The sequence below is a fragment of the Tauraco erythrolophus genome, chromosome Z (assembly GCF_009769465.1).
Source record: "Tauraco erythrolophus isolate bTauEry1 chromosome Z, bTauEry1.pri, whole genome shotgun sequence".
Taxonomy (NCBI): Eukaryota; Metazoa; Chordata; class Aves; order Musophagiformes; family Musophagidae; genus Tauraco; species Tauraco erythrolophus.
The window spans coordinates 31,162,584-31,175,550 of NC_141496.1; the positions used below are offsets into that span (position 1 = coordinate 31,162,584).

The window sequence follows — 12,967 nt, forward strand, 5'->3', positions numbered from 1 at the left end:
TTAAGGTCTCATTCACTATCTTTGTTTTCAAACCACGGAACCCTTCAGTTTCTGTATCTGCAAGCCACAGAATCCCCTCAACAAGTCAACATGAATGTAAAGCTGAAAGACAGCTTGAGTAAACTGCAAATTGAATATGCCCTGCATATAGAGAAATAATAGAAAATTAAAAAATACTGATATCAGTTATAGTAATAACTGCAGTAGTTACACATTGAAATTAACCTCCATGCTGGAAACATTGGAAGACTTTACAGTTTCCCTGTATTCTTAACAGAGGAAATCTATGACTATCCATTTTGCCAAAGGGCAATAAGAAAAGGAAAAATGGGTAAAAATGTTTTGTTTCCATATTTTAAATATAAATTCAGATTTGACAAAAATGATTTATATCTGAAGCTACAAAATAAATACCTCAATTTTCACTGTTGTTATTCAAATGAAAGTCTGGCAAAAAAGAACTGGTGTCACAAAACCCCCTGAAAAACTACAATTAGAAAATAATTCCTTATATGCCATCATTTACGCATAAATGCATTAACACATGTGCAGCATAATTGCATGTTTCCCTTAAGAAGTGGACTGATTATTGGAAACAACCTCATTTTAAGTCCGCTACTATTCAGATTAACAACATTTGGGTGTCTTTTGGGGAGTTTTGATGGTATATACTACTCGTTTTATGCAAAACAAGTGTAAACACCTCTGAAAAAATGCACTTTACAGATTAATAGTTTATATAAGCAGTATGTTTCATTTTGAGTCATTCTGGGATAACAAAGCTGCTAACATCTACTCTGTAAGCACTTAACACATAAATTATTTTATACAAACAATATTCCTACTGAAATGCTTTCTTTCAAGTACATCTTTAAATGAGATGTAATTGTTTTTTTTTTCTTCCCCATAAGAAACTGCATGACCTACCTTGAAAGTACAATCCTTTGCACTGTTGCAGTCTGACCACAAACTTAGTTATAACATTCATTTCACTTACTCAAGATGCTAGCACTTACTCATTTGTTTGTATATACAGGTAGTAATTAACCTCAGACTCGAAATTAGAGGCCATAGCTTTAAGATCAGACTCTAAGCTGATAGTAGGAGACTTGAACAAAACATCTGACTGACGGCTGGATGTTCTGTCATAGGTACGCTGCAACATAAGGGGAATGGGGAGGGCTATTTGAAAGCAAACAAAACTTCCCCCCACCCTCTCCCACAGAGCCCCCGGTGCACTCAGCCAACAGGAACTGACCTCTCTGCTGATCAAAACTTGGTATCTAGACACCCATGTTGCTGACAACAGCTATTCCACAGCCTTCTCTTGTTGGAGGCAGAAATTGAAGTCCTTCGTTAAGCAAACTTTTCAGCTAGTGTATGCAGCAATTAATTTCTACTATAAATTTTATTATAGTAAGTAGTTATAAAAATGCATTTTATTGAATTTAATCCTTACACTATAGAAGCTGTCTGCGCTAGACATAAGTAATTGTCTAAATTGTCTACATGGTGTTGACCAACTGTTAAATATTGGAAGTGAACAAAAAAATGTTTAAATCAACATGGGTGAATTCTGTCCAGAGAGCTACTACTGTTAGTTTCATACTTTCATTTTAGAGATTCCTGTATCAGAAAGTTATATAAACGGAAGGACACCTCTTGAAATAGTTCATGGTCCCATAAAAGCTAGATAAAATTAGACTAAGGCCACTGCAAGTTTTGGTTCCAAGTCTTGAATAATTTTAATTTATTTCTAGTTTAATACTTTTTTAATTCACATTATTGATGGCACAAGCAATGATATTTTTTTTGCTTTCCCAATTGTTTAGACTTAACAAGCAACAGCTGTTTCAAACAAAAATACAGTCAATGTACCATTTTTCACTAGTAAAGCAGTTACCTGTTGTCATCCTACACGTGTTAATTTCAGTCCACGTAAACCTCCTACTTCTGCATCAATCTGCCTTCAAGCAGCATGAAGCATCTAAATTGAACTGACCTTAACTTATCCAAAGATAATTTTCTTTCAGATAAAATGAAAATCCTTATTTAAGAGACTCTAGAACTTACATGTGTGAACCAGAAGAGTGCACTACTGGGTCAGGCAAAACTTAAATGGAACATGAAATTTTAATCTTTCATTAAAAATTGGAATGCAACATCTATATTTAAACAACTTTATTAACATAGTCAAGCAGTGATTAACATTCACATCTATTATGTCACATCATACAAATGTAAATACAAAATTACTACAGTACAATATATATTCTCTGCATGATCCAAAATATTTGGTGGCCCCAAAAACTCTTTAAAATTCAGCAGCTTATCAAAAATTAAAACCATATTCTATTTAAAATGAAGTTCTGTTAGCACATAGGCAGACTTCAAGAAATGTCACTCAATTTAGTACAGTTTGAAAGGTTGCAGGAGGATATGTTTGAAGGAAACATTCCAACATTGTGGCAGATACAGAAACATCAGATTTAAAGCTTTCAAGCAAAAAACTCATACAACCTAAGTTGTCAGCAGAAAGATTCAGTCATCTTTCATTTTAAATTATTTTGTATATTTCATTCAATTTAAAATTTTAGAAGTGTCTAGCATTAGTAAGTCAGGCAATGTTCAATGACTACCTATCTCTTCCCACGAAAAAAGGTGATATTATACTGGAGATTTCAACAGCCAAATGAAGCTGCTTATACCAGTCCTTCTTCCTAAACGCTGTCCTCGCAAAAAACACCCAGGCCTTCTCAATTTTGTTGCTCACCCAAAGTAAGGAAATAGATATCTAAGGCGAAAGTAGCACAACAGAACCAGCTTATAGAAAAATGATACTATACTGTAAGCGCTGAATTCTTCAAGATGTGGATTTGGCTTACTTAAAGTATACTGTAACACCACACAGGGATTCATTTTATAGAGCCATTTTAAACTTCCCTCATGTAAGTACATTCAAGTGAGTATGTATCCGTATTATTTTAGCAGAATATACTCTACAAGGCAAGCAACAACAGTACTCGCCTTAGTTTTCCCCGTTTAAAATGATCTAAAACTGGCTTGCTCCAACCATTAAGTGCAAAGAGCAAGCACCAGTGGCAGACAAAAACCAGTTTCTATTGTAGAAGAATACCTAGAGGACTGATGGAGGCAAGTCATTCTGGAGAATGCACAGGTGAGTGAAATACACAGCTACTGATCAAGCTTTATTTAATCAAGATGAGGTTACTGGAAACACTTATGTAATATATAACAAATACGTATGCAAACTACACCAACGTCTATCTGAGACAACTGCAGGATGTTTTGCCATTTCACTGTAGAGCTTAACCTTTATCTAAGACAAAAAGTTACTCTTTAGACCCTATATAGAAGCTTTATGCATCTATCATCCCCATGAAATATAGTATTGAAGCAGTTAGTGTTAAGTTGCAACTTCTTTCCATGACAAAATCTGAAACAAACAATTTCCAATATAATGTTGCATTTAAAGCATTTTTCAAGAAATATTTCAGTTGTTTGAATATGGATGCATTCTCCTCAAGGGAAGAATGTTTTTGCACCTTATCTGTTAATACATTCAATATGAATAAATAGGTGAAGCAAAAGTCATTGTTATCCCACAGTAGAAGGTTAATTTAGAGTAAGTTTAAGACAGAGGAGCTGCCTAAATGAAATACATAAAGTGATATAATTAAGACACATTTTTATTAGCATGTGTTCTGAACAAAAAGGGTACAAGAGTATTCACCTGAGATAAAGCTAGTATTTGAATATTTCTAAGTAGCAATGAGTTTCACTTGAGGAAAGCCACTTGAAGTTTTAAAATATACATTTTACTATTATACAATATATGCAGTTTAAGTAATTAAGATTGATGCTTACATAAAATTCCTAACAAAAAAAATAAAATCACAGTGTGTATCAGTATCGTTAGTTACAAAATTTATGCTACTCCATAACTTTTAAAAATTATAATGATTATAAATTTTAAACTCATTCTTCTAAAAGTGATCTTTTGAGTACAAGCTTTAAGGAGCAATAAACTAAAGCATAAGAATTAGCTTATTACAATTTAAATATATACATATTCACTGATTTAGAAAATAATTAAGCTTTGGAAAAAAATTACAAAATTGATTATTTTTGCTTGCACTGGTTAAAATAATGAACTATTCTAATCTTTTTCTCTAAATGAAACGAACTGTTTCCTGAATATGTAATGAAAAAAATTTAGTATCGAACTTCTCTTAAGACTAATTTAACAGCAATTTAGAACTGCCAAAAAGATGCATTTATAAGGATTTTAAATACACTTTCTGTTACCAACTTAGGTTGATCAGCAGCTTTTGTTCACTCTCAGAATCCTTCAAAAAGGGAAACTCAAAACAGGAAAAAGGCATATATAAAACCAGTAAACACTGACCTCCTGAGGTTCCTACGACAAAAATATTCAAGTAGAAAATCTACACCATTACTCAGCAGCGGCTATTTCTGTAGTTTAGCACACTAACAGCACTTTATTCAGTGTGTAAGGAGCAAATGAAGTAAGCCGTGCTTTTAGCATGCCAAGAGGCAGAAACACTGGAATGTAACAAAGACAAACTCACAATTCTACCAGTATAAACATTCAGTCAACATTCAAGAACTGTCAAGACTACACCACAAGAATTAAGATGCTTTTTACATATCCCATGATGCAGTAATTGATTATTGTTGATTATTAATGGTGATTCAGAACTTTTCTTACCTCACATTATACCCTAAAGAGCTTCTGCAAATCTCTGTGTTACATTATGCATTAGGAATATGGTTTACTTGCTTTAAAATATACCATGAGATAACTTACTGATGCAAAAGACTACTTTGTCAGTACTGTTTATTTCTGCCTTATTTCAATTATTTTCCTTGCTGTTTTATCAGATCAGTTCACATCTGTACAACTACCTATTAAAATACCTCTGTACAAAAGTGGCATCCTAACCTAATTCAAAGTGAGGTGGAGTGGTTTTATTTGGTTAAAGGGGCTTTCTGAAATTTAGGAAGTTTAGTTAAACTCAGATTCTAGCAGTTATGCTACAGTATTATTTGGGTAGGTTTTCTATTCTAGAAATTTTTTAATGTCATTTCTCTGAAACTCTTACCTAATGTTCAAACACACTCAAAATTAAAGCAAGTTTGGGTCTAAAATAATATCCCACCTTGCTAAATTTTAAAGGTTGGTTGTTTTTTTTTTTTCTTCCAGAATTTGCTTTTAAAGTGTTTTTAGTGACTATTACTAATTTAATTCACAGTTATTAGTTAAGAAGGAATTTTGTATTTGCTATAAAAGCAATGTAATTTGAAAGCAAGTTATCACATGCAATTTTGACCAAATTGAATCAACACAATGTATTAGCATTACTGAATGTATTTTATACAGTACGTGTTCAAATTATTCTTCAGGTATAATCCATTAAAATTTGCAAAGCCAAAATAAAGAGGGGGGGCATATAAAACATGCACACTGTCATGCATTGTCAAAAAAAAAAAATCACAACTCTTTAAACAGCATTTCTAAGTTCACACTCACACAGCTCAAACTTCAGTGCAATGGCTAAATCATTCAACAGTCAAAGAACAGAACCATGCAAAGAAGAGCAAGTTCTTAAAAAAAAAAAAAAAACACAACCAAACAAGAAAAACCCCAAAAAACTGTTATCCAGTATCCATTCTGCAATGCAAAGGTGAGAAACTAAATCTACAAAAAGGCTGTTATGGCTTAACTTTGTTTTGCAGATTAATTATGCAGCACTTGAAAAATGGAAAGGTGTGGCTTCACCTCTGACCAGCAGAGTTAAAAATCTCTCCATTTTCCTTTATCATCATGGGATACTCTTTAGGCAATCTAAATTATTAAAGACTTGCCACTTTCAGATGGACACAAGATCAAGTGTACCAGTTAGGATTTCACATTCACAGTACATAAGAAAATACACATGGAAGGAAAAGTAAAGGGTTAACTTAACAAGGATTTATTCACAGGAATACATGTAAGTAGAGAAAAAAAAACACAACAGAAAAGCTAAACAAATGAAATGAAGAGGATCCAAACCAACTTTCACTCCGTAGCTTTAAACTTGCACCCTTGTGCATTTACTACATCACAAAGGGCCACCAACATGCGCCGATACAGTGTAGATACCCTGCATTACATCCATTAACTTAAACATCTCCTCAAGATCATGCTTTGAACGAAAAGAAAGCGTAGAAGGTAATATGTTGAGTGGGAATAAACACAAATATAGCAATCATGTCATCGACTTCTACAATTGTCTTTACGTGCCAACTAACATTTATGCAGCCTTTAACGGGTCTTACCATGTAACTCATTTTTAGAGATTCTGATAAAATCACTAGTATATAACCATGCAGAAAGCACATCACACTGACAGCACAGAGGCAAATATTTTGCACAGCTATATCAGCTTTCCACATTGTGCAGGTTACACACAATACAATATCAATCTTATTCTTAACAGATCCTAAAAAGGTATTTCAAGGCCTAATTGTTAACTACAGTACTTTATATCTATAAATCCACAGAATCTTAAAAAGGAATTTTAACTGCAGGGCTATATTGAATTGGTAAACTGCAACACAAAACTGGCGCAACATAGGTAAATGTATACCAATTTCACTCTATGTGATGCAAGCATGCTACTTTCCCACTAATTTAAATTACTTCTGATCACTATGAGCCAGAATGCATGCCTGAACCTTAAACTGCACGTTAAGAATAATGCCTTACTCTAGAAATTAAATCTAATGAAGTACAATAATAAAATTATATCCACTACTTTAATTCTTTTTTTAATGTAAAAATTAAGATGTCAAGCTTTTCTTTGAAGTGTCCCTCTCCTTACCCCAAAAACGAAAGGAGTGACTCATTTGGCAGCTTGCAGGTTGCTTCATTTTGTCCAAGTTAACCTTTATTAATTTATGATGGGGTTTCTATATTGTACGCCGCAAGTGCCTGCTCATAATACAAACACAAGCTGCGTTTTAACTGTACTAACTTCATTTGTGTAGTTCTTCATAACATGCAAATACCTAGGAATCCCATCAAGCAGGATGAAATAACGTAGAAAACCCTTACTTAAAAAACATAAAAGAAAAAAGAAAGCCTTTTACTGTTTGTGACACCCATTCTTAGGTTTCCTTTATTGTGCGCAAAATAGTTTTCCTCTTTACGTATCCCTACGGTTCAATTATATGGTTCTCATTTTGGTACAATTCCCCACAATATTCCAGAATGTGCTGTTTTGTGACTAGATTCTTTTTTTTTTTTTTTCTTCTTCACATCCAGTGCAGAGTTGTAATAGGAGACAGATTTCCACCCACAAAGGCTCCAGATGTTAAAACATTTCCCAACATCGACTTAATACAGTGACGGCAACACCTCCCTCCCGCCCCTCCCAGTAGGGTTGGGATTGTACTGTATTCCCTACTGGTTTACCCTTCCCCCCAGTAAAGGGTAACATTTTCCCTGGGTGCAGAGGCTCCCTCATAGTCTCCCAGACTGAAGGACCTGTAAAAGGAAAAGATAAAGGTATAATTAAATCTTACCTTGAATGTTAACTGACAGATCTGTGTGTAAACAAAGAGCCTTTTTTAAGCAGTAGGTGCCATCCTTTACCTTAAAAATGAATTTATGCCTAGATTTTCCCTTTCAAGTCTGTTAAGACAAGAGCCCATTTATAGCAGGTAAATTATTATTCCTGGAATAACAGTATTTGCTTTAAAGCTACATTGACAGCTCCGCTATTGTAGCTAAGCTTAGATTTAAGATAAAAGTAGTTGTATACATTCTAACAAGCTTTTCCATTTCTAGCACAAAATTATGAGGCAGTTAAGATATTGAGAAAGAATATTAAATGTATCTGCTACTGACCTAACAACTTCACTTTTAGGTGGATTAAACATGATAGCCATAGTGTCTCCTCAGCTCAAACTGATAATAATGGTGAATTTTATCACTTTGGATTCCTCTTCATTAGGAGTAGAAAACACCCATATGTCAGAATTAAAAAGCCCTCATTGACAAATGTGTGTATGTTTGAAATTTGTTTATTTTTAATCCACTGGTCAGACCAAATGTGATTCAAACAGGATTTCTTATGCCACTGACTTTGAAAAAATGTTAGGCTGACTTTTAAACAGTTATCCATTCAACAACAAAACAGAATTGCATGATTCACTTCATAATTTCAGTACAAAAATTCTACAGCAAATATCAAATTTGTATAAAGACTGAATGAATAAACGTAATTCACCCTCTTTTTTCGGTAGTATAATAATCTCTTCATAGTATCACACTACTTTACACATGGGAAATTAGCTTTCTACAGTGTGCACAGATACCATACAAAGCAGTCGTATAATAATACAAATTATTATTGCAGCTTTCCAGTACTTAAAGGGGGCCTACAGGAAAGCTGGGGAGGGACTTTTTACAAGGGCGTGTAGTGATAGCACAAGGGGCAATGGATTTAAACTGAAAGAGGGGAGATTTACATTGGATATAAGGAAGAAATTTTTCACTCAGAGGGTGGTGAGGCACTGGAACAGGTTGCCCAGAGAAGCTGTAGGTGCCCCATCCCTGGAAGTGTTCAAGGCCAGGTTGGATGAGGCTTTGGGCAAGCTGGTGTAATGGAGGGTTTCCCTGCCCATGGCAGGGGGGTTGGAACTAGATGATCTTTGAGGTCCCTTCCAACCCTAACCATTCTATGATTCTATGATAAATATTCTCGGATGCGTTTTCACTGTTCTTTGCTGAAGTTGAATCATTCTCTGCACAGAACTGTAACAATTCTAAGTTGGTGCACAAAATGGAACATGGCAATAATAAACACATCAGCCTCCCCAAAACATCAAGCTCTACAGTTACAGTAGAGTTATAGATTATCATAACATCCTTTATTCAGTGCAAAGATCACTTATTATGTGGTTAGGAGTATACTGGACTTTTAATGGCTAAAGTGTGTTAACAAACTTGCTTTCCTATCCTAGAGGAATGTTCCTGCTTAGATCACATCTGTCATCTACCAATTAATGAGACATAAGAGAACTTGTGTCCTTAGTATGATGGCTTGAGGATCACATTCATCACTTTGCTTACTAAACTTGAACCAGCACTTTGTTATACACTCCCAACTTTATCTTGATACACTACTGTGCGTATCATATGCTCACTTTTTCTTTCTCTCACTCTGCAAAAATAAAATAAGTCAGAAAACTGCTTTTGCTACAGCTACCATCATTTACATATTCTGTCATTCCTTTTTTCCCCCTTCTCACAGGAAGGAAAGATACCTCATCCAGCATATCTGAAAAATTCTAGTCTGACGAATTACTTATGTCTCATACAAGGCAAACAGGAGGAATCTGTTACACGTCTCTGTTTAGCAAGGAAGATTTGTGTGCTTACCTCTAATTATGGGACTGCAGCTACAGTGCATGAGGTTAAACTCCATAGTAAGCTGCAAGGCGCTCTTTTAAGGGAAGAGGAAACTGGTCAGAGAAACGCCTCCAGTTCTCATCCCCAACTTGATTTTTAAATCCATGAAGAATCTACGAATAAGAGTGGGCAAGTCAAGATAATAAATAAACAGAGGATACATGATTTACTAACAATATATGCAGTAAGCCACAAACTGCTGGACTGTACATTGATCCATTTGAGTTCTCCAATTTAATACTGAAATGCTACTAAGAAATAATGGAAGTCTAGTAATGCCTTTCTTAATTGTCACATTTTTTCTTTTAAGGGTGATATAGAATATAGCTACTCACACAAATTAGCGTGTGTATGCATATCTATATGCATTTTTAATGAGTAAGGTGACTTACAGCCTAGAGTCAGGCCATTTCAGAATAATTTTCAGCTATTTTTCCCATGGAACCTGTAAGACAACTATCACTAAAAAGGAACTGTTAAAGTCTTTTGTGTTTTGACGGTGGCAGTCAAAAGTCAGTGAAAGAAGGAAAAAAATACAAAATCTACAGGTTTCTGTCTGGACCTTCCAACGTAATAAATTAATTGAAAACTATGAACATTAAGTGATACTATCGAAAAGGTCTCAGTTTGTTAGCTCTGAAAACAGCAGGTTAAAAGGCAAACATTAGAAAGAACAAAAGCAGATGAAATAGTTCTTCCTCATAGCAAATTCTGCCAAGAGAGTCTAAAGTTTGTATTTTTTTTCTAAATTCAGTGGTACCGAATTGTGGAACTGTCTGTCATAAACACATCCTCACAGATAAGGCAATGTCAAAATTAAAGCTTATGGTACTGAGCTAAAGCTCAACACAACATTCTCAAGCAGAGCTGATTCTAAAGAGAATGTACTGATAATAACATTATATAGTGTCACCAGTTAACTTACTGCTTTCATCCTTGAAAGAGACCTTCCACAAGCAGGCTCACCTCTCTTTCCTAACCCAAGAAGAAAGATTAGCCAGCTATCAAGAAACTGCTGAAAATCTAGGAATATTCAGGTATGACAAAAGGAACACTTCTTATATTATCCTCCAGTAGAGTTTCAGCTATGGTCTTCAGATACCTTACTTTCTTAAGAAGTGATAAAATTCTTATGGTATGTGTCAGATTTCACCACTGGCAGTTCATCTACCCATGCTCTTGGAAGTGCTATTTCCTGTCTCAGGTCTAGTGCTAAAAACCAAACCAAAACAAAAAAGGAAATACTAGACAATCTACTTTTTTTCCATTGTTCCTGAAAAGCACAATTTTTGTTGGAAAAATATCTAACTGGACTACAGCAATCATGTATTCATTAGGATGTAATCTAAAAACCATGCATGCCATCACTTGAAGAAAGCTTTGTCTCCTTCCTTACATGGCAAAAAGGAGAAAAGAATGCACTTTGAAAAGAAAGGATGTCCTTATGTCAAGTGACCAAGAAACACTGTGTCTGGTTTGAATGCATTAGATCTCATGGGGATAACTTGGAAAGAATCTGGAAGAGAGATGTCTAACGTCCTGAAGGAATTATTCAATGCAGAAGGACCAGTGCAGAAACATGCAGTGTGACTGTGCTTTGGACAATCATCACAGACAGCATCCTGGACTTTGTTTCAAGCTTATAAATATTTGCTGTTTCCTTCTGCTGATGCTAGAATAATCACAGCTGTGCATATCCTGGAACTGATGTTCCTTTGAAGGAGACGAGTTCTCTGAGAGGCTAACTAGGGCAGTGAGATTTCCGTCTTTGCTCTTAAAGATGGGATACAAAAATTCTAGTTGCTGTTCTAATGCTTACACATGGCATTACTTGAAGAAAAATTGCCAATACTGACCCACAATCCTAGTAAGTACTTAGGAATATACTGCGTTTTTGCTGTAAGAGGATTATCATGAACTTTTGACACACATCCTTCCTAAAAACAGATTTCACTTTACAACTTATGAGGAGAGTCACACTACTGAACAGTAACAGCATCTGTTCATTAAACTGGAGTAAGCGCCTTTTTTTGTTTTAAAATCTAAGCCACTGTTGCCAAAACAGAATATGTCACATTCTGGGTGGGTTTTTTTCCGCTTATTTTACACAAGGTAAACAGTCCTTTCACTTAAATTCTATTTACACTTCGTCTAGGGATATGTTCTTGAGTATAACTGTACTTTAGTTTCTTGATACTTGCTCATCCAAGAGAGATTTTGAGGAGGATTAAGCAATCCAGAAAATTTATTTTCAGCAGGAGTAAGAGAAACATATCAGGATACCACTGGAGTATTTTTCATTTGCAATTTTCTAGATATTTCTCCAAAATTAAGTAGGCTTCTTTGTGGCAAAAAAACCTCTTGAACCATATAAATCTCACTTTCCAGAAAAAAAGTCTTAAATATGGTATAAAAATCCTGGTCTTCCAAATGCAGGGAAAACGTAGTAGATTGGACATTATGAAAAGGTCTCTAAGGATGATTATCGCTTCAAATAAGTCTCAAGCAAACTTTTCAATACTGTTAAAATGAATTTGGAATAACTCAAATGCATATAAAAAAATATAGGTTAAAAAAAGGTCAAGTTTTTTGTGTTTATTTGTCTGAAAAATTATGACCTTGCAAAGAAGCCTCCATGACCACAAATACAGTAAGTGCTAACAGTGGAAATAGAAAGAGGGGAAAAAACACAGGATCCGAAACAACGACCATTAGGCTATACTGTTATATTTGAAACCTTACCTTACAGAACATGTCTCGGAGATCATCTTTTGGACTAATCCACGATGCAACAGCATCACAAAAAAAAATAAAGTCCTATAAGATTAAACAATCATGTAGGTTAGAAACCTCAACGTATAGATCTGAAAACAACGCTTGATGTTCATTCTATGAACCGTGCAGAATCCTAATTCACAACTGCTTTTGGTTTTACGTATTTATTTTCCAGTTAATTCAGACAATAATAATGAGTTATTGTACACCTAAGTGTTCAGAAACAGGAAGAGCTGAGTGTAGGAATAGCTTTGTTTAATCAGGGTTTTGATTAAATAAAACCACAGCTGAAGAAAAAAACATAACTCTCCCCTCCCACACCACACTTGTCTAACGTTAATTGTTTCAGTACATATACCAAGGTCAAGAACCAATCACTTTAACAACAAGCAATAAACTCAAGCTCACAGCGTAACACTCCCTCACTCATGGATTTCCAGTAGGGGGAAAAAAATCTGGTTTATTTCTTTAAGCAGAGCCAGAATATTTTTCTGGGACACACAGAATGTTTACCATACAGGTTCAAAAATAAAGCCACCCCAAAATCCCTATACTTAGTTCATCCACTGTCATGCACTACCTCCTACTACACCATTAAACCACCATTCTTTACATTGTTAAGTTAATAATGCACATGTTTTCAAGTAGGCAATGAGGATAACAACTACAAAGAAGGAGAGAGGGATAATG

At 34.8% G+C, this 12,967-nt stretch overlaps 1 protein-coding gene across 1 annotated transcript in view; it reads right to left on the minus strand.

Moving 5' to 3' along the window:
* Nucleotides 1-4,082: 4,082 nt before the first annotated feature.
* TNPO1 (transportin 1) overlaps nt 4,083-12,967 on the minus strand; it is a 69,926-nt gene continuing 61,041 nt past the window's right edge. Inside the window, exons 22-24 of the mRNA XM_086628661.1 lie at nt 12,245-12,319; nt 9,473-9,615; nt 4,083-7,573 (exon numbers count right to left, since the gene is read on the minus strand). Coding sequence (XP_086484787.1) covers nt 9,508-9,615; nt 12,245-12,319 — 183 coding nt within the window. The 3' untranslated portion in view covers nt 4,083-7,573; nt 9,473-9,507. The remainder of the gene's footprint in view (nt 7,574-9,472; nt 9,616-12,244; nt 12,320-12,967) is intronic.